The following is a 22,117-nucleotide window of genomic DNA, read 5'->3' on the forward strand; positions in this document are numbered from 1 at the left end:
CAACATGCATCATGAGGATCAATCCTTGCACCCACCTGGCCAGCAGGATCCCTTGGTACTCCTCCAGCTGCCGCATGAAGCTGGGGTTGGGCTTGGTGACCGTGCGCCGCTCCTTCACGTAGTCGTAAGCCCTGTCCAGGTTCCAGCCGTACTCCTTCATGGCATAGGCGATCACCGTGGAGGCTGAGCGGCTCACTCCCATCTTGCAGTGCACCAGGCACTTAGAACCATTCTTCCTAAAGTGGGAGAAAGAGCAAAAGAGGATCACTAAACAGAAAACATCTGACAAGCTTAAGAAAACAGTAAGTTCTTTACCAGAGAATTATCGAACATATTTTCAACACTGTGGCCACAGCTGGAGTCTGGGATGTGATCTGATAATCCAATTTACAAACTGGAGCAAGACACACAAAGAAACTGAAGAACAAGGTCTTATTAATATTCCTAAGAGATTTAGTTACAACAGCTCTTCTGAAGCTGTTATTGCAAAGTGGAAAAACACAGAGATATAGGAAAACCTCTGAAGACCAGTGTGGCACCTTGAGCTCAGCCCAAATGGCCCACTGGCATCAAGCCATATTCCAAGTGAAAAGAGAACCTGTACCCCAAATGTGGTGTCACAATTTAGAAACACATCCCAGAAAGATAAGAAGCAGTTCAGAGCAGCCTCTAGCAAGAGATGCTCTTCTACATCAAACCACAAAATGAAAATGCTGTGATGCTAGGTAAGCAAGGAGGAAAATCAGTTAAGAAAATCAGCAGGAAAACAAAATGCTTAGTATATATCTTCTAAATGGGTGTGTTGTGTTTTCTGAAAATACTTACTTTGCCTTGGAGATGAATTTGTAGGTATCATTCCAGTAAGCCAGAAGATCTGTAGCTTCTTCATCATAAACCCTGATATTGTGGTATTCAAAGAGCCCAGGGAAGAAATTATCTATTTCTCGAGTCACATTCAAAATGTACCGTACCCTGCATGAGAAACACAGCCAGTTCAAAGAGATGTCCCACTGCTACACTGCAGCCTTGCCTTGCTTTGCCAAGGGCATTTGGAAGTGCACTCTTGAACAAAATTCCTGGGAAATCAGGAATTAATGAAGGAAGCAGCACCTAACACAGACAATAGCTTTTGCTGGACACTTTAGAGCCTGATAACAGAGATCCATGGATAGAAACTTCCTCTGCACAATGTCAGTCACACTGCCCACCACCTCTGTTCTACATGTCAGCAACACTTGTGACACAGGAGCTCCTGCAATTAGTGTTTGCACACCTTCTCCAAGCCCCTTTGTGAATCTCTCCTCCTGCTGCACCAAAACCACAGGAAGATGGAAGACTAAGCCTCCCAGTAACACCAGAGTTAAACAAACACATAAAACAACTACAGAGAGATGTAACAGACAGTGAGCCACTGGGGAGGATTTATTTCTTATCCCTAAATTTTCTGGAAAGAAAACTGCTAGAGAAAGCATGTGGTATTTATGTACACAGCACTCAGTATTTTTAGCCCTGAGGGTTACTCGTAAGATGCTTATGAAATGCACTCATGCTGGGATATCAGGCAGAACAAGGGAACTGCAAGAGGGTGACATCCCTTTTCCCAAGCAGGTATGAGATCACTGGCAATCAAGTAGGACTTGTTGGACTCAAGGAAACCACAGCAGACCCTGAGCTCACCAAGAAGAGTCAATTTTGCCAGGCTGAATTTCTGAGGTACAGAATTACACTATCAGTTCACCAGTATGATTAGTTTTTTCCACTGGTTTGTCACAAATAAGCCAAACCCATGAATAATTATTTAACTGCACAATCTTGGTGCTTATAACCACCTGGTCTAGAGAAAGGACTCGAAAAGTAGAAAGGGCAGGAAACAGAGGAACCCACTGGTTGGGTTCCTACAGGACTTTACTTCCTACTGGGCCCCACTCAGGGGAACAAATGCTCTTCTCCACATTTTCCTTCCTGCACAGCCTGGAGGTCCGAAGTGCCTCTGTAATCAGTCCAGAACTATGGGCTGGGGCTGAGGGCACAGAGCCAACTATGCAGCATCCAGTTCAGTAATTGCAGCTTTTTACTACTTATAGCTATGAGCTTGCTGCCTTCCTTTGTTTGCCTTGGGGACATTAGTCAAGGTCAGGGTAAGATTCTTCTACGTTAAGGTGCCTGCTTGTGGGACAAGGAGTTTGGAGAAAGCAAGAGCTTGTTTGGATCTGCAATCCTTTAAATAAGACTCAGGTTACACAGCAGGTATGGAATAGAGTTTGTTGCATAGAAAAGTGTGGCCAGGCTCTTGCTTTTAAGCTGATGGCCTGAAGCTACTCACCCTCTGTTCTGCAAATCTTCCAAATTGGAGGCATTCCATTCTGAGCCCTGCAGGGAAAACATGCAAAGGGACACATCAGGCAGAAGGAAAGCAAGGCCAGGCAACTGGTGGAGGGAGGGATAGTGAACCAGAGAAGGAAGCTGACCAGCCAAGGGTTGGAGAGCTGGGGGTCCTTTGAGCACAGGGGTACACAAGTGGTAACCAGGACTGATGCTCAGCACCTTCTCTCACCCCATTAACCAGATCCCTTCTGAAACAAGAAGCTCTGCCAACAAGAGCCCAGCACTGTGTGTTGGCACTTCCTGCAAACCGCTGACAAATCAACCTCAGCAAGACAGGACCACTCCACCCTTTCCCTGGAGGCTGCTGCCAGTTCTGCCCCACAGAGGAGAAGCTGCCTGCACTTAAGAGCCATCCAGGTGCTGTTTATACACGAAACACCCATCTCGAACATCAAAGGCAGCAACACCTAAGCTCACTTGGGTTACACCTCTTCTCCCCATGTTCAAAGCCTGTGTGAGGGGAGAAATGAAGATATTTAACTAACCCTGGCTAGGTAACCCTCTCCTCTGCAGCACACACAGGGCTCCAAGCTGCCTGCTTCCTGCTCAAACACAAGCCTGACTGAGGACAAAACCACTCAAAGGCTTCCTTCAAAATTTAAGGTGCACAAGCTTCCCTACCCTAAAATGGCTCCCAAATGGAAAGATCATCCAGATGAAGATGACTGATTGTATTTACCAAGGCCCAGACTCAGTTTAATGCTGTCTCTTTCAGTGAAGGAAGAACAATTTAATTCAGGCCTGGGAACCACCAGTTTCCACAGGTAGGGAGAACAATGCTGCAGGGGTGAAAGCCTTTTCTCCTGTCCTTTGATCCACAATTACCAACATCATCAGTTCTCTTATTTCCTGCTTAGTTCTTTTAGCACTCCTTAAATGGGATCCCACAGGGCTCTTGTCTCCACCTGGAAGGAAACAGCTCCTTGCCTTTCTGAGCCCTCACAACACAACCCTGCCTTGCAGCACACATACTCCTGGGTGAAGCTGGTGCCCAGCCCCAGCAGCACTGCTCCTCACCACAGCAGCTGCTCTGCAAACACTTTTATTTCACACATTAACCACAGCTCTTCTTGGTCCTGCCTGCAAGCCTTGTTTGAGTCTTCTCCCCATTAAATGCACTCAGAGCCAAGACTCCGAGCCCTGCAGTGCATCCAGCTGCCTGTAACAGCTTTTGGCCAGCACCATAAGCCTGTAACAGGTCCCTCTCTCTCCTTATAACACATAGTCTGCAAAAAAAAATCCATTACATTGTAGGTACTTCCAAGTTTCCTGGCTCTACCCCAACATGATATCCTGGGAGTGCTCACATTAACAGAGACCATCCCTTCTGAGCCGGAGACTGGGAGAGGCCCTCTCCATTTGGAAAGACCAGCTGGTCCAAGAGGAATGGCTTTGTTTAAAGTTGAGCCAACCTCACAGGCTAGACAGCCCAACCAAACCTGTGTCCATGGCTCCAGGGCTGGGAAATCCAGCAGAGCGCTGACTCACCAGAAGGAGCTGCAGTAATTAAGACAGGCCCCAGCAGCAACTAAGCAAGCAAAACATTAAACAGCAAAATGTTTATGTTTCCTTAAGTGACTTATCTCCAAGATTCTTTGTTAGTTTACTCTGTTCCTCCTGGATCACACAAACTCAGAGCTTTCCATGTTAAAAGAATGTTCATTCCACCTGGATGTCACACAGCTCCCCTCCCTCTTTGCTATGTTATGTCTTCCCCAAACACAAGAACTTGGCATGCGGGTACCCTGGACAGTTAAAGCCACAAAACTGATTTTACATCGATGGAAACAGCTCTGAGAAACTGTTAGAATTAAGACCTTGTCCCTTCCATCCACTAGGTACAGGGTACAGCTTGATGCTATGTGGCAAAGTTTAGTACAGTCAAAAAACCAAGCTGCTCTTGTTCATTAATGTCTTAAGAGTATGTGATCCCAGGATCAACCAACCCTCCCTTTAACTTCCTCCAGAGGCCCCTGTGTCAACCAACCCATAGTGAAAAGTGTTAGGAGTGTTTACTTTTGTATTCACTGTCAGACTCACCAAAAAGACATGATCAAATATCTGTGTGGGGCTGTCCATCTGCCCAAGGATCACTATCATTTCATTGTCAATGAACTCTTTGAACTCCCGCAGGTTACACACCATCTGCATCTCCAGCTCCGTGCGGATCTGCATGGGTATGAGGGACACAAAGAAGTCATGTGAAGCTTTTGCTCTGGCCTTTCTTCATGGCAGGAAGCAGAGAGCTCTTTAGTTTGCACAACAGCATTTCCAGTGCTCCACCCTCACCACTCACCTCTTTTGAGGTGATGTTCTCCAAATCTTTCTGCATCATGATCTCCCTTAATTTGGTCTTAATCAGCCGTTCCGTGCGTTCCCGCTCAGTTGGGCTGTCAGAAGAAAGCAACAGAGTCACTGGGAGGGAAAACAAACTGGATTCATGACACTTTTAAAATAGGTATAGACTGCATACTCTGTAAAGTCTCGGACTCTCACACTGCTTCCCCCCAGGCATGTCCTCAGCTGGAGGGAATTCAGGTGACAGTAAAGCCCAGTTTAGATTCACAGTTGTATATGAAAGCCACCAAGTGAATGCTCCTAATCCATTGTAGTCATCCAGAGAACCCCTGGTATTTGGTAAAATTTAAATTGGGAAGGCTGCATTATACCCTCTGGAGCAATATCTAAGCCTCTCCCTACCTTTCTTGGAAAGGTAACAGCTCCAAAACTCCTTACATGGAGAGACGAGGGCAGCTAAGCCTCTGCATTCCTCCTGCCCCTGCTGCCAGGGGCCTTATCACCAGCTGCAAAAATAGCCTGAGTAACACCAGGGGAAGCTGCAGCAGAGCAGCAGCACAGAGCTGGCTCACCCAGCATCTTTAGAGGGGACCCTGCAGTGACATGTCCCACCACCTTTCCCTTTCTCTGGAAGGCTGCCAGGCTGGGGAGGGCATGGACGTTACAAGTGTTCAACTGGTGGTTCACAAATAAAAATCATGGAAGTTCCTGGTTCTTTGAATCTCATGCATTATTTTAGGATTCCATTAAGAGAATGCTGTTTAAGTGTCCCAAGGAAATCATTCAATTTCAAGGTGCCACCAGGAAAGGGTTGGGTTAGATAAAATTTATATATGAAAAGCTACAAGAAAATATTAATCTGTCAGCCTGCCAAAACTTTTCAGCCACCCGCCTTGTACATTAAAAAACAACCAAGTGTGAAGACTTGTTCACAGCTGAACAACTGCTTAGCATCATTATTCACTCACTAGACTCCAGCAACAGGAAATATCTGGGAGCATAAATCAACCAAAGGCACTATTATTCTGGGAAAGCAGCTGGGGCCAGTGAAATAATTACAAAATGGGCAAGTGAAAACCCTCACACTTGGCACCACATCTGATCACAGACTACCTTTCAGGTTATATGGTATCAGTACCATCAGCAGTTACTAATGGAAGGGGTAGTAAACCTTGAATGTTGATACAGCCTTTAAATTTTGTCTTTCTGAACTGTCTACCCATTTACCTGAAGTCCACACATAAACACTTCACTTTACAGCAAAATGAAATGAGTAAGGATAAAATGACCATGTTAGCCTAAACATGTGCTCAGACACGTGAAAGTTTAAGAGCAAAGTCCAGAGAAACCTGTTCCTTCCAGGCCTGGAACAAGAGGACAAAACCAGCAGAGACAAGGCTGAGGTACACCACACCTCTCTCACCAGTCATGGGACTTACCTTGCAGAAGCAAAGGTCTGCAAGCAAAGCCCAAGGTAAACAACTAAACTGAAAACAGAGAAGATGCAAGGGGGCTCCAGCAGGGCTAAACTTCCAGTGCTGGTGTTTACCTAACCATGAGTCCACTTATTAAATGGAACAGGAAGCCTCTCCTTTTTAATACTTAATTAAGAACAATCTCTTGTGGAAACTCTCTCCTCATTTGGGGACAGTCAAACACTGGCTCAGCAGAGCCAGCCCAACTTACACATCTGTGAAGAGGGCGGGCGAGTCGGGCCGGTGGGACTGCACATCCTGCATGGCATTCCACTCGTTGACTGAGGACTGGTCAGAGTTGATGTGGCTCTCATAGTAACTGACCCACGTGAGGAAGAGGCTCCCTGGATAGTAGTTGTTGCTCCTTGCCACTTCACAAGCCTTATGCAAACTCTGCAGAGCAGACCTAGCAAGGGAAAAACACTTGTCAGTTTATCATTTCTTCCTCAGGCACTATCAAGTACTAAGCAGCAGCCAAATCCAGGATGCTGCTCATGTCCCATCAGTTGGTACAAACCCCTGGCACTGTGCACGAGGCTGTCCTGCAAGGCTGTGGATTCCCACATGCTGCCAGAGCTTGCATGTCTTAATTGGAGCAAGCCTGGATAGCAGTGAAGGTGGCCACAATTCAGAGGCACCCGTGTCTCTGGTTCCAAAATCTGCTACAAATGCCCAAGCCCTAAATAAGATGCACAGAGTTTGTGTCCAAGACAGGGTGCTGACAGCTCCTACTGTGCCATCAGCTGTCCTGTGTGCAGGGCAGGAACACCCAGGAATCAGACATGCACAACTAAGGGCTCAGGACTGCACTGAGATGTTTAGGTGTCTGCCCTCTCTCACTGCACGAGGGATGTCAGAAGTTTCTTCAGCTGCTGCTGGGAAACAAATCCCCCTCTCCTATTTTTAGCTTATTTTAAATCTTTGACTGGGATCAGAAGGATCCAGGTCAAAATCACTAGGGTGACAGCAGCATCGCTGACAGGCGATGTATTTTTGCAATGCAAAGAAGCTTGAGCCAGAAATACTTTCATGATCACTACATGAACCACCCTAAAAGGAAAGAAAAATGTAAGCAGCTTTTCTTTCCTCTATCACAATGAACATATCTCAAAATATTTCAAACATATACTCAAAGCAGTGTGACTTTGGGCTCAAAACAGCAGCCCTTTGCAAGGAAAATTACCTTATTCCTTCCTGCTCTCAGCTGAGACAAAGCTGCTGTACACCAGCACTTACATCTCTTTTTTCCTTTGGTACCAAACTTCCTTCCCTGTCTCTGAAGGCAACTTCTGGCTGCTCAAGCAGGTCTCAAGATCACAACCTAAAGCAGCACCTGGTTTTTAAGAGCTTAAGCAGCTGAAACACCTGGAAAAAGGATGACTTGGATAGCTTCTAGTAGGTACTTACCACATTGCCTGTACAGACACGGGCTTGAATATGTGCACTCTGTTATCTGTTGATACGCTGAATCCTCTGGTGAGAAGAAAAAAGGCAAAGTAAAAATGTCTCCCAAAAGTCACTTTTTAGTTAATAACTGATAGTCTTAGCACATTAGAACAGCAAAGGTCTAGCCCTATGCATACACTGCTGAGTTCAGCTAGCAAACAGATGAAAATAGCACACTAAAAGCTCTAAAATAACTTCTTTAAGCAGCTGCTGTTTGGGAACGAAACTAAGACAGTGGGACAGTGCTGGGCTGTGCTGTTTACCTTGGCAACACAAATTCAGTGCCACAGCTGGGAGCAAGAGTCCAGCTAAAGAGATCCTGGGGCAGCTACCAAGGAAAGAAAAGTCATTCCATGCACTGCACTGGACAGCCTGAGTAACTGGCACAAACAGGAGTCTGCAAGTCAGGTGTCTATTTGGCAGAGAAACATCATTCTTGCTTTATGTTGGGCTGAGTGCTGCCTGCTGCAAGCATGATGGAGGAACACATAATAGGATCCCTTTAAGGAGCTTTCACTACACACCCACTCTCCAGTAAAAGCTCCTTTACTCCAGCTTAAACACACACATAAGCCACTGTCTCAGTGCGTGTTTATTCACAGATAAGTCAATTACTGGTGTTCCCTGCCACAACCACTGTGATTGAGGGCCTTTGAGCCTACTAACCTGATACAGGTCAACAGAGGAGGGCTGCTGGACCTGTGAGGGCTCTGCAAGCACTGCAATCCTTCCCCATACAGCTTGTTCTAGATTGTATTAACACAGAACACAAAAGGCACTCACCCATCCCCATCCAGGTGGATCAAGGTGTCACTCCAGAGTGGCAGCACCAAGCCCATTGTACAAGTGCTACTGCAGTGAGAAAGAGGAAGTCAGTCTATCTACTACAGCACCATGTTATTATTCTAATTTCATGGCAATAGTTGCATATTTTTGTATTCATTAGGAAAAAGAAAAATCCCACTGTTGCTTCAGAGACAAACAGCACCAGTGTTGTTCTACAGGGGCCTGGCAAGGATCACTAACCAGATTCAGGGCACAGCACTATCCTTTCAAGCAAGCTTGAAGGGTTAACACACCCAGGAGAAGGGCAAACAGGATCCAAAACCACTGAACTTTGTGCAGAAGGTCGGAGGGGGCTCATAGTCTTTGGTCAGCTCAAGGCTTTCTTTACAGATTAATCTCTCTCAGGCTCAAGAGGTTTGGTTCTAGCTCTGATTTTGCAATCCACAGCTTTATTTTCTTGTTTGTCCCTCAGCCACAGCTGCTGGGGACTGGGAGCAGAGCAGTGCAATAGCAGGATGACTGGCAGCATGGCAAGTTGGCAATCTCAGCCTATCACCTGTGGCTGACTTCTGACCCTTCTTTGCCCTCAAGAATGAGCTCAAAAGCCATGCCATACAGACACCTCCTGGCAATCCCATTCCTCTCTCAGATGCTTTGCTCTCTTTGCCCTCACAGTCCTCCAAGATTTCTGTAAGGCTGAGCAAAAAGCCAAGTTAAAAGCAGAAACCAAGTGATGGAAAAAAGGCAGGGGCGGGGGAACCCAACACAACCTCCTCCATGTTGTTAAATGAAGAGCTGAATCTCATAAAGCTGCAAATCTGCTCCATAATCAAAGCAGCACCTTGAAGAACTGAATTCAACTGCCTCCTGCTCTTAAGCTTGCAGGGTGCTCCCAGATTTCCAGCAGTTCCAGCACACTTGCCAGTCTCCAGCTTAAGAGAAGAGTGAGAAGAGGGAGAGACCAGGCTTTGGAGGGTCAGACAGGGAGCCCTGGAAATGCATATGCCTGGTGCCCAGCACCAGGAGACAGCATGCAGCTATTTCTGTTGACAACATGAGATGAGCTCATGGAAAGATGTGTTTTTAAAAGGCTTCCCAAGGTGGCCAGGGTATTTTTAGTGATACTGTTCAGCAAGCGCTTATCAGAGACCATAGCAACAAGTCTACATGGAGTTATAAATACCAAGTGGGCTCAGGGAGGGCAGATCACAGTGACCATCCAGAACCCCAGGAACTCCAGCAGAAAGCTAAAACGACCCTACTGTGTTATTAGAGACTGAATACCAGTGAGCTCTCAGTTATCAAAGGTGCTGCGCTGGTACATCACAGCCAACAGCAAGTTCCAAGCTCACAGCAACCTGTGCAAGGACAAGTTATTCTTGCCCCAAGGCAAGAGCATCTCCAAATCACAGCTGTGCACACGTGTACAGAGACAGGAGCCAGGGGCAGCATCAAGCTGGTCCCCCATTTTAGCAGGCATCACCCAAGCTCAGCATCCAAACCAAGCATGGTGGCTGCTGTGACTAGCAGGTGATATTTGGAAGGCAATTTCTTAGCCAAATAGTTCAAAAATAGTTTCTAGTGATCCTACTAACTACCTGGAAGTAATTTATTCCAACTAGTGTCAAAAGCAAGACTCATTCCTGTAGCAGCTGTGCTGGAAGTAAGCATGAGTATGAAACCTTCCAAAACTGAATATCCAGTTGATTGTCTTCCAACAGAGGCCAAGATTTACATAAAACTCTTTTTAGGAGAGTCATGTTCTTCCATGCCCTCTCCAAAGTGCCCACTGTCCCTTTCTAAATGTGAAGTTTCTGCCCTTGAAGCTGCTGGGTTGCTGTCACCTGGCTTACAGCCCCTCCAGCAGCAAAAGCTGCTTCCCAGCCACATTCTGCAGCCTTGTGGAAAGGTCAGCAGGAATTGAAATGAATGAAGCAGAAGCACTAAACCCTGATGACACAGAGCTGTCTGGGGACAGCACATGGTGTGCAAGATCTGCCATCACCAACCCTGACACTGCCATCAGGCTTTTGTGCCATGACCTTGGCAAGGGACTGCCTGACAGTCCCTTTCTTATTTATTACCTGTTCTCCTGAATGCTGAGATCCAGCTCCTCTAATTGCAGCTTTTTCTTTCTTTGTATGAAGATTGTCCCTGTCTCTGGTGTGCAGGTGCAGGGCTTGGGGACCTTACCATTCAGAGGCACTGAACATCCTCACAGAAGCCTGATGCTTGGAGGAATGAGGGAAATGCTGACCTGCACTGTTTCCTTCACATTTACCACCTCCTCTCAAGAAATAAAAAGCGGCAATTCTGCATCTCAAGAAAAATGTTAGGCTAGAAAAGCTGGAGCAGCCTATCCCCAGAAAACACAGGACACCAGACAGTGATTTCTACAGTTAACTTGTGTGGGGGTGAGCACCTGGACTCTGAGTACCTGTCATTGGAAGAGAAATCCATTCCTAGGACGATGCTCTCCTCTGTGTCTTGTCTGCCATTGGTGGACACCACCACCATGTATCTAGTGCGGTTCTGGTAGGTACTTTCCAGTCTTACAGCCTGAAGAAAAGAAGGGGAAGAGATCAGCAGTGAAGTCAGCAAAACACACATTATGACCTTTACAGGCCACTTTTTCATGCTCAGGGACAGGCGCAGAAGCAGTGATGCAGCCTGGACTGGTAGGGATGTCCCACGCTCCTCAGCTGGGTAAGAAGTGCTTTACTCCCACACAGTGCCCTCCTCAACAGCTGGCACACTCCTGGTGCACTCTGCACACCTGGCTGCAGGCCCTGCTCTGTCCCACCAAGGCTGATTCTGAACAACCTACATCCCTCTGACTGGCCCCAGCCCAGTGAGTTTTGTGGACCATCAGTGAGACAGATGAGTGTTGAACCTTCACCTTCAGAGGGCTTTGCCCCAAGAACAGAGCTTTCCTTTAAACTACTGTGTGCTACAACAGCTCCAATGAGTCTCCTTCCACCAGCTTCCCAGGCAGCTGGACAGACAACCAAGACCTAATTCATACATGGTTTCCTGCTGGCCCTTTGAATTCTTCTGGCAACTTCCCCAGTGAAGAAGCAATCGTACTGCCTTACACCTGGCAGGAAAAGATAACCCTATGACTAAGCTGTATCCTTCACTGGTTCAGATTGCCCAGGAAAGGTGAAAGTCATCATGCCTCGTTGCTCCTGCCACATCCACTTGTACCCCAGTGCCAAAAGTGCTCTAGGAGGACTGGTGTTCAGCCCAAAATCCCCCAAATCAAATACTACTTAAACTGTGAATGTCAGACCAATGCTGAAGCTCCTGGAAGGCTGCACTGAGGTGAGCTGCTCCTCCAGAAGCCACAAGGAAGGGACTCCAGGAAGTCTTGCAGACAGACTGCTGGTTAATGAGGAGCCTGGGGAAGGGAGCCCAGCACTGAAAGTTTCGCTTATCAACACTTGCAGCAAGCAGCCTTTACTTGCAACACTTTTTGGACTCAGTTCCAAGCTGTTTGCAGCTATTTTAGTCACAGGATCCCAACCAGAGAAACTAGGACATCGCTAGAAAGGAAGTGTCTTAATTCTGCACACTAAACCTTAACTTTGGATGGCCCAATCCAGCCCCAAGACTCTGTCTGGCCTCAGTGTTTACCATATTGTTAAACTGCTGCTTGAACTTTGAGCAGGGCCTGCAGAGAGCAAACAGGGGTGGAAGGAGCCATCTCAGCTCAGCCTTGCACCGTGCTATGGACAGATCCCTGCCTGCTGCAACAGGACTTGGGTCCTGAATTCCTTGCAACCCAGTGGTTAAAGTCAAAGTGGTGATTGATATCCTCCACAAACTGAACCCAAATTCCTCAAACTCCCGAGTCACAGCTTGTGTAGACACCTCTTGGTGGCCCTCACAGGAGGTCATGGCTCAGAGACCCAGTTCAAACAACCATCCTTAAAAAAGCTAAGAAATTAACTGTTGTGTGAGATCTCTCAGGAGCAGGCTGCCTTTCCCAATATGCTCCTTTAGTTGTTCACAACTTGGTCTGGAAGTCAGAGCAGCATTTCCCAGCTTAGAGGAAGCCCCCTCTGATCTCAGAGCTCTCCTGTCCACCAGCAGCTGGGTAATCTTGACCACAACACATGGTGGAGTCTACAACAAAGGCTAAATCAGTGCCTGGCAGCTGAAGAGAGCTTGCCATCCCAGCAGAGTGCTCTGTGGCAGGGAATGCTGAGCGTGGCATTGCAGGAGCAGCAGCTCTGGTGATGGGGTGGAATAGCAAGTGCAGGCAGGAGACAGTGTTGTCAGAGTCTTCCAGACTTGCCCAGTTGGACCAAAGACCAACAGAAACTACCCAAATGCTGATGCCAGCAGACAGCCGTGCTCTGTACAGCCAGAGACTGTGCCCCACCCCATCTCCTTAGGATAAGTCATGCTAAAACCAGCCTTATTTTCCTTCTTGCTTCTTGAGTCACTGGGATTCCTTTGGAAACACGGAGGATCAAAGTGGTCAGTCCTTCAAGGTGCAAATTCTCCCAAAGATGGTTGTTTCTAGAACTAACCACTTGTGGGAAACAGAAAGGTGCTCTTCAACCTAGAAGAGCAAGTAATCACCAAGGTCTTGGTGGTTAAAGTAATTACCTACATTAGGAACCAAACCTCAATAATCAGCACAGACTTGCCTAAAATGGGAGCAGACAGACACAGCTGCCCCATGTCTGGGGCATGCACACAGGAGTTTCTGTTCTGCTTCTCTTGAGGACAGTCCAGCAGCAAGAGGATTAACAAAATCTAACTTACTTTGCTAAACCAATTTGGCCAGCAGTAATGGGAAGTTTTGATGCAAGACCCTTTAGAACAAGGCAAGACAAACAGTGAGCAAAGGTCACATAGCTACACGCTGGTAGGGTGGGATTTTCAGAGGCCAGTTGAGAGAAACAGGGCATGGCTTAGTGTGAATCTCTGGGTTCAACACTTACACCCTTAGCACAAAGTGAAGAACCACGACTGGGCAGATAACATGTTTTGCTAAATTTAATGGAATTGACATTGTAAACCAGCCAACTTCTGAAGCAGCTGTTAGAGCCCCAGTGTGCCTATTAAACCACAAATGAAGCTCTAACCTTTCCATGAAGTGCTAGTTCACAAGCTCACCTCTTAGCAGAAGCACACCAAGTGCTCTGATGCCTTTTAAATGAAGATATTTGAAATCCCAGTTACTGTAGGGAGGGTTCCTACGGTAGGGAGTCCCTGGCTTCAGGGACTGTGATGAGATGGAAAGCTCTTTCTCAACCAGCTCATCTATACAGAGCTGTCTTTCTCCTCAGTTTGGGAAGGTTATTTGTAGTCTGGTCAAAACAAGCCCTGTAGTCCTTTCAGGGCCAGCTGCATTCTTCTTAAGTTTTAGGCTCACCTGAACACAAGCCAACTTTAACTTCTGCTGCATTCTTGTATCATCAGAAGTATGATGTGATATTTCACCAGCCCTTATGAGCAGCACATTCCGAGAAGTTCATACTGACCTTTCACGCTCCACAACAGTAGGTGTTTCATACAACAACACATTTCTCGTGGAGATAAATGATTTGAAGACAAAAAAAGTGTGTGTCCAACTTTCAAGTTCCCAGCTCTGCTAAGCTACAGGAACATATTCAATCACTTTGCATTCTTAACTCCTTTTCTTCCTTCCTACTGATCTTACACTGGTACCATGGCTCTAATCCTGCTCTCACAGAAGGCTAAAAACCTCTGCCAACAGCTCCAAGAAACAAGAGTTGTTCCAAATTTTAAGTGTAGGTTTTTAGAGGATTAGATTCCTCTGCTGCCCCTGAACTGTGAAGCCGGCCCTCCGAATGAAAGCAGCCAAGAAAATGAAGAGAATGCATTTCTCTCAGTAGTGTTTATATTTCAAATCTCATTTGTATCTGCTGTTTTATGAGAGAGTCCATTGCAGCCCTGCACACCCTTCGTTCGTCAAGAATCAATTAAATTCAAGTAGACTATCGAACTTAACCTCATGCAAGATTTCAGCATTCCAAATGTAGCTCTGGACAAAAGGGTTTATGTCTCAGCCCACAAAGTCCTTATTCAGCTGTTAAGGCTAATTTGTCCCAAATCACACAATGTAGCCAGTGATACTGCTGAACAATGCCCTGTTCAATAGTTTCCAATGTTCTAACCCTGGCTTAAATTCTGAAAAGCATTGAGAACCCCCATGCCCATCACTACCACTGAAATTTTAGTGACAGCAAGGTGTGCCTGGCAAAATTTAGGGGAGTAGGTCCTTTGGCTTGCTTATGGCAAATTATTTTCAGTGGTCATTTGGGAAGCTAAAGCATTCCATAGTAACCTTGGCTGTTTCCTAGCTATACTCATCCAATCAGCCCATCTCCAGCACAGCTCAGGAGGATTCAGCAAACCAGAGGTGCTGGAATAACACTTGGGATGCTGGCTATCCTTCTTTGGGCAGACGTTGCTAAGATGCACCAAGAAAACACAGGAAACAAACTTCAGGCTGCTGAGTGCTGAAAGGTGCAGACTCACTGCAGTCATGCCTGGCCCTGTAGAGCACTTCAACATGTCCCAGGCAAATTCCTCACTGCTCATATTTGGCTTCTGGAGCTCTTCAGGACTGTGCATCAATGTTATGAACAGCAATGCCTCATTTTACATCATTGTAGGAGGCAACAGCCCAGGAAAGCAGAAGACCAAGGTACAGTGCAGGTGCATTGGTACATGGGGATCCTGCATGCTCCCACCTGTTCAGCCATGGCCTTTTAGGATGCCACAAGTCAGGACAGCAGAGTGAGGAACACAAATGAACTCTCACAGAAGGGCAGACTCACTCACACTGGTCTGACATAAGTCACCTACTCTGGATTTAAACAGGACACCAAGATAATTTACCCATCCTCTCTGGCAACTGCTACAATATTTTCTGGGAGCACAGATAGTCGGTATTTGGTTCAAAGACAACCTTCTAGCCATACAATTTGTCTCACTGAACAACCAAAGCAGGCCCTTCACAACTAGCTGCTTTCCTACCTTTGTGGTTGCAAAGACTCCCCAAACCTGCTGATGAAACCACTCCAACACACACACACCACTGCTTCCCTGAGTTACACAGGTGTGTTTGTCAAGTGGTGCTTAACCTTTGCATTGGTTCACAGGAGATAAGCAGAAAGCCAACCTACCAGTCTGATGCTGTCTTCTGGGCGGAGCAGGATGAACATGGCCTGCAGGTGCTGCTGGAGATCCCCTGCGGGCAAGAGGGCAAGGTGAATGCACAAAAATAGTTTGAAACCACATGCAAGTTCCTGGCTGTCCAGCCAGAGCAAATGTCCACTGAGAAACCTGACACGTCACCAGGAGTGTCGTCACTGTCACTCCCACCTACTCAGAGATGGGAGTTTTGTCATCTCTTAGTCAGCTGCTCTTTGCTCTGTGTGCTCACCTGTTCCTGTGTTACCATGTTCTCTCCTGCTAAATCCTGTTATCTTTTTTTACAGAAATAAACAGTGTTTCGGTACTCTTTGTTCCTTTGACAGACAAGGCAACCTAGTTAGAAATGGACCCCTCCCTGTGGTTCAACATCTCATTCTACCACGTGCTCCAAACCAGAAATTTGCCATTTCTTTTATATTGCCTTATTACTCAGTGCAGAAATACTACCCAGGGAAAAGTATACTCTCCTTGGAATGAGATTTAGTCCTGCTTTAGAGCAGCATGTGCCCACCTATGGCTGTGTACCAACCCCACCCAAAAGCAGCTAAGAACTGCCACATGTAAAATCAAACACCTGTAATTTTTTTCCTAGACAACACTTGCAACAGCTTTCCCGTTGAGGAAAAAGAAAGGAAAATTAAATTTAGTGCATGACTGTGATTTTAAGTCTTATTAAGAAGAGACAAGTGTCACAGGTTCCCAAAACATCAAGCATGTCAAAGACAAGTGAGATGATTTTCTGTCAGCACTGCTGCACTGACTTCTCAGTACTACTCCTGCCATGTAGAGAGCCAACATCATCCCCTGAGTACCAGCCAGCAGCAACATCTCCTGCAAGGGGCTGTTTTTTCAATCATTACATGGAAAAATTAATCTGCATTCCCACAAAGGAGAGTGCTGGGCTGCCAGGTGGGCGGCACAGATCAGCATGAAGAGAAGCCTTTACTCTTCCACCCTCTCCCACTCCCTCACAGCCAGGAAGCTGAGTTTAGGCAACACTGCAAGGAGCAAATATTCAGCAGGATCAGCTACAAGAACCTTTTCTAGGAAGGATGGTTAATCCCCCTGACCTCCCTTTCTGATTCACCAGTGGTGCCAGAATCCCTGTTATTTCACATACTCTCAGAAATAAGGAAAGCTTGGACACAGAGCAGCATCCAGAAATACCAAAACAGGAAGGAGAAGAAATGAAAGACTGCCCAGTGAGAGTACCTGGTTTCCAAATGATTTTTATAGCTGGTGGAAGAGCAAGGCTGAAGGGCTGTGCAGCCCCTCTCTGGATGGGACGGAGACAACCTCGCATGGAGTAGGTTACACAGGACACTGCAATCCCTGCTCTCCTCTTCCTTCCTCCTTGAACTGCATTTCAGCATATGGAGAATGAGTCAATGCTCTGGGAATGAATTTTTAACTGGGGGTGGGGAAACTGAGGCACTCAGCAGTGCCAGGGAAATCACAAAGTATCACCAGTGACAAGCACCTGAAGCTGCTTCCTGCCCATGGACATTGTTCCCAGCACGGGAGTGGCTGGCACGAGCCTCCCTAAATAGAAATTATTTATGGAGATAGGGTACTCAGGAAAGCCAAGTCATCCATCAGGTGCTTGTTCTGCCAGGAGTGCTATGACAGGATCCCCCCACTTCAACACCAGTGCAAAATCCTGACAACACTGCTCAGTTCCAGCAAGTTCCAGCTAATAATACAGTGGGAATTGCTGAGAACTGTCAGTCAATAAGCAAAGGTCCCCCTGCACCTCCTGCCCACAGCTTGGAAGAACTCAGCAAGTATTTGACTCATGAAGCTTCCACATGTCTTAGTCTGAAATTAAAGATACTTCACCTCAGCTTTTTCCCTCTCCAAAATGTAGCAGCTCCCACTTATTGCTGCCAGTAATTCAGGGACTTCTTAAGAGCAAAGTTTCCAGAGGTTTTAAAAAAAAAAAAAAATCACCTGGACTACTGGATTATCTCAATACTTAAAGAGAGGAAGTTTCTACGACAACCCTTTCTGCAGGGCTCAGCCAAAGAGCTCCATTATCCTTCATCCTCAGAAAGTTTACCACACTCCTCCCTGTTCCCCTGCCAGCCTTGGGATCTCCAGAGCTGGAAAGTAAAGGATTGCTTCCCTGGCCAGCTTTCATCAACTTGCAGGGTTTTCAGCCCCAAACACACAAGGCATTTTGTAAACTTCCTGGATTAAGAAAAACCAAAGGAAAGGCTTTAACATGCCAGAATCAGCACAAAGATATCACATCCTGTCCTGTGAAGAGCTGGCTTTGCTGGCAGTCATGGCAGGGCTGCTGCTTCCTATCACATTGTCCTGTGCCAAGCAGATGCTTTTGTTTCCTTGAGCTGGCAGGCAAGGTGCAAAGCATGGGCAAGGGTGGGATCTGAAAAGTGATTCACAGTATTCCAGAGATGGCAAAAGCCCCAGGGAAGTTACATCCCTTTCTGGCCTCCTCCGGCGTTGTTTGTTGTGGAAAAGCAAGCCCACCATCCCACAGAGGTTTGCCAGGTGGCACAGGACCACCCAGGGAGAGGAATATGGACAGCTGGTACCATATCTAGTCAATCTGCCAATGATTCCCATTGATGGAGGTGTGATTAGAGAAATGGGTGTGAGCATTAATTATTTCCTGTTACCCATTCACTCTTCACGCTGGATTCTAGCGCCTCTGATGAATTAAAAAGGCAGGGCAGGAAGGTCAGTCAGCCTTCCTAGAAAATGCTCTTGGAGCCACTTGAAATACTATTGCATCTATAGGCAGCAATTCCATACTGGAAAGTTTTGTCTGCTCTCTACCCCTTTCTAATTTTGTGTGCCAGAGATAAGTCACGGCACACATGGGCATGGAAGCTGAGCATGGATTATCGGTGTCCCAGAAAGGAGGCAGCTGCACACACTGTGCCAGCCACGCTCTCCACATCACTGATTTAATTCTGGTGGCACAGATGTTTTGCTCAGGAAGGTGACACACTGATCCCCTGGTGCCTTGGTCTGCTGATACTAGAAAAATTCACAGAAATCTGGTGCACACTCAGACGAGGGACTCTCTTTAGTGAAACCCCAAAGCACCATAAAAAATCCACTAGAGCATTCCCATCACTTGACAGACAGGGAAATTGAGAAAAGGACAAGCACTGATGCCTCATTAAATCTCACCCTGTAAAATAAGTCTTCTAAGAACAAAAATCCCACCCCTTAGGCAAGCCAGCCTCGGCAACACCAAACATCTCGCTGTAAGCAATTACAACACACCGGATTTGCTTCCTTGGCAATCTGGCTTCCAAGAGCTCTGGGCCGATTAGACAAGCAATTATTTTCCACCAAGGTCTCCAGACCTCATGCAAATCAGCTGGAGCAAGTAAATGAGGCAAGCAGAGAGACTCAACAGCTGTTTGTGCTGCCTTGCAGAGGTTCAGCAGGAAAATCTTTGGGTTTCCTCAGCGAGGCAAAGCCGAGGCAGCAGTGCCAGGGGGACCCTGGGCTTCAGCATTGGACTTTGGAGAGATTAAACACCAACACAGGCCAAGAGAAACTTTTAAAGACTGCTCACTCTACTTTCACACTAAAGGACATCTCGCTTCGTTCTCAACCAGAAAGGCCAGCTTTAATTTAAGTTTCAGAACATTTTCTTTTGACAACTGGTAATTAATGCATCTCACCAAAGCAATTTGGGGACCGCTTGTGCTATGTTTGAGTGGAAGTATATAATTAACTGCCTTCTGACTTGAACTTTTTCTATATATATGTTTGCAAACAGATTTTGAGGTGGCCAGTCATCACATACCTAACTCTGACAGATGCAGAAGTGGATGACAGTCTGATGGTGTCAAAGTACAAAGGGATATACACCTGGAACCAAACCAAATCACGTTTTTCCTGGTCACCATCTAGCAAAGCACAGTGACTCCTGTCTCTGTTTCTATCTCTGTCCCATTTGCAAACATCTGAAGGTCTCAATTTATTTTTGTTTCCTGCCAATTGCTTTATGGAAGGGAAAAATCCCCACACTATCTGATGCCTGTAAAACACCACCAGTGATTAAGCACCATATAGCCAATGAAAAAACCCTACCCTGAAATGTTTGAGTTATGATACTCAGAGCAACTTTACAAAGAGAGTCAAACAAAAACACAAATCAAACTTCCAGCAGATAAAGGAGGTAGGGTGACTCTCGATTACTCACTCTGCTCACACCTCTGAGAAGTCACACTGACTTTGCTCAGAGGTTTCCTCATCCCCACATGGAGGTAAGTCTGGTAAGCCTCCTCCCTCTCCTCCATCATAACCAGTTCCTTTCAGTTTAGGAAGGACCATGACTCACCCCGTATCACAAACTCAGGCTTCCCACTGCAGTGCACAACGGTTTTGGAAGGCAATCTTCCCCTCCCTCTCTCACACTAAAATTACAGGATGATATTTTGTGGGGCACTACTCATTCTCAAGTCTCCATCATGTCATGACTGCTGCCCTGATGTCACTCATTGAGGATCCTGTTTGAACAGGAGAGTTTTGAAAACTTTCTTTCCTATGAGCATTGAGACTGGCAGGTCAGGCTTTAATACACACATGGGCCAGACAAACATGTGTCATCAGGTGAGAATGAGCTCAAGAAAGCTGAACTCTGGAACAGGAGGGAGCAGACAAGCCCCAGCCATCAATACCACACTTACCTGCATGTTTGTTGCGCCTGTGACTGATCCTGGGAGTGGATGACCCATTTCCTCGTGGCAGGAAGAGAGCTGCACCTTTCACAGTGAGGAAGCTTTCGCTGATGCTGCAAGGGAAAAGACAAACAGGGAGTGAGGCAAAGCTTCTTGTCTTCAAAAAGGAAAAAAGCAATGAACGAGACAGGTTAAAAGCACTGAATGCATGCTCTGTTCTTTTGCAATGAAGTGATTTAGACCCAACTGTTCTGTTGGTAAAGAACTTTTCCCTCATGTAAGTACTGCAAACATTCAAAGCATAACTGAGAACCACACAAACAGAGAAACACTGAAAAGCAGAACATATGCTGGTGCCACTCTGCCTGCAGAGGTGCAACCTGAGCAGGCAGAGGGGATTAACCTATGGCTACATTTTCGATTTGAAAGTCAAGATGACAGATCCACATTTCTAAATGGTGATGAATAGAACAAGCCCACGCATCTGGGTAATTATGGACTCTGTTAACCCTGAGCTTTGTGGCTCAGACACAGCTGATGCCCTGCAGAAACAAATGTCTCCCTTCAGCAGTTAGCCAAAAGAAAATTAGTGTACACAAAAGATTAAGAAATCATAAAACTACTCTGTATGAGTTGCATGATGATTAACTCTCACAGACCTATAAACCATGAAAGCAAGAAACTGTAATGCTGTTGAAATCACTTCGTTACTTGATTTTGCCCTTTCTGAAGTCACATGAGGAGAGAAGTTTGTAAAAAGGGGCAATGAAGAATTCTCAGGTACTGAGGAACAGCTGGCATTTTAAGTACATCTTCCAGCCCTTTTCTTGCAGATGCAGCAGTTCATGGAAAAAGCAAGACACACTCCAGATTCTGCAATGCAGCCATCCTGTTGCATACTCAAGGGCTCCTGCTTTTCTCAGAATTGATAAGACAATCCTAGAGGCTTTGAAGAAAGCCAGAAACAATTCTCTAGTCAACAGGATGGTTGATGAATATGATAACACAGGATGGGAGAGTCTCTGGCATTGTGCATCCCAACAGCTCCATGCTTTGAAAAAGATGTTGGCTTGTCCTTCAAGACAGCTTTTGTCCTGAGCAAGAGGTTAGGAACTTTTTTCCTTTCTCCACTTAAGCAAATATCAAACCTATTTAGTTATTCACTTCCTCTAAGGGATGAGGACTGGGAAATTAATAGAGTAAAAAGCCCTGCATTATTTGGGGTTGACTGCTTTAGCAAAGGATTTTCTGACTACATTTTTAGAAGTAAAAGAATTAGAAAAGCTTGTGTTAAAGTTGGATTTCCCCCTAAGCTCAAGCACATTTCTGGGCACCTCTCCATTTTGCTGCCAGGGATATGAAAAAATGAAGTTTTCCGAGCTCCAGAAAAGCAGATGCACAGAGTCAGAAAGACTTTTCTCAAGGCTGCAGCACATCCCAGTGTTTAGACCGTGCTGTCATAGCCTCAGCACTCCAGAGTGACAAAGTTTCTCCCAGAACTTTATTCCTAAAATTGAACCAGATGTCAAACATGCTCTGGATGTTTCAATAAAAACAGAATTTTGAAAAGGATAAAATCACTCACCCTAAATTAAAAGGGATCAGAAAGTTCTCTACTTATACTAAAGCTAAAACCAAAAAATATTAAGTTCATTTGACACACTGAACATATTTCCTTAGACCATTCTCACATTAAAAATTTTGACTGAGCCTTTCTAGCTTTGGTTGACAAATAAATCCTCTCCAAGTTCTCAAGGTACACAGCTTCCTACAGCCTGATCTAGAGAAACACCGAGTTATCTTAAGGACACTTAAAATATAATAATAGTATTATTAATGATAAAAATAAATTCTCCTCCT

At 46.0% G+C, this 22,117-nt stretch overlaps 1 protein-coding gene across 4 annotated transcripts in view; it reads right to left on the reverse strand.

Annotated features, from left to right (window-relative positions):
- The window catches only part of SSH2 (slingshot protein phosphatase 2), a 90,028-nt gene that overhangs the window by 12,322 nt on the left and 55,589 nt on the right, over nucleotides 1–22,117 (reverse strand). For 2 of the 4 annotated variants that reach the window (XM_059865725.1, XM_059865726.1), the window contains 12 exons: nucleotides 20,267–20,370; nucleotides 16,803–16,949; nucleotides 15,560–15,624; nucleotides 10,828–10,949; nucleotides 8,388–8,456; nucleotides 7,566–7,631; nucleotides 6,370–6,564; nucleotides 4,682–4,775; nucleotides 4,426–4,554; nucleotides 2,324–2,370; nucleotides 826–972; nucleotides 36–236 (listed from right to left, as the gene is read on the reverse strand). In XM_059865725.1, coding sequence (XP_059721708.1) covers nucleotides 36–236; nucleotides 826–972; nucleotides 2,324–2,370; nucleotides 4,426–4,554; nucleotides 4,682–4,775; nucleotides 6,370–6,564; nucleotides 7,566–7,631; nucleotides 8,388–8,456; nucleotides 10,828–10,949; nucleotides 15,560–15,624; nucleotides 16,803–16,949; nucleotides 20,267–20,370 — 1,386 coding nt within the window. The remainder of the gene's footprint in view (nucleotides 1–35; nucleotides 237–825; nucleotides 973–2,323; nucleotides 2,371–4,425; nucleotides 4,555–4,681; nucleotides 4,776–6,369; nucleotides 6,565–7,565; nucleotides 7,632–8,387; nucleotides 8,457–10,827; nucleotides 10,950–15,559; nucleotides 15,625–16,802; nucleotides 16,950–20,266; nucleotides 20,371–22,117) is intronic. The other 2 variants (XM_059865727.1, XM_059865728.1) reach the window with 1 other exon arrangement.

This window comes from Haemorhous mexicanus, chromosome 22 (genome assembly GCF_027477595.1).
Source record: "Haemorhous mexicanus isolate bHaeMex1 chromosome 22, bHaeMex1.pri, whole genome shotgun sequence".
In the NCBI taxonomy this organism is placed as follows: domain Eukaryota; kingdom Metazoa; phylum Chordata; class Aves; order Passeriformes; family Fringillidae; genus Haemorhous; species Haemorhous mexicanus.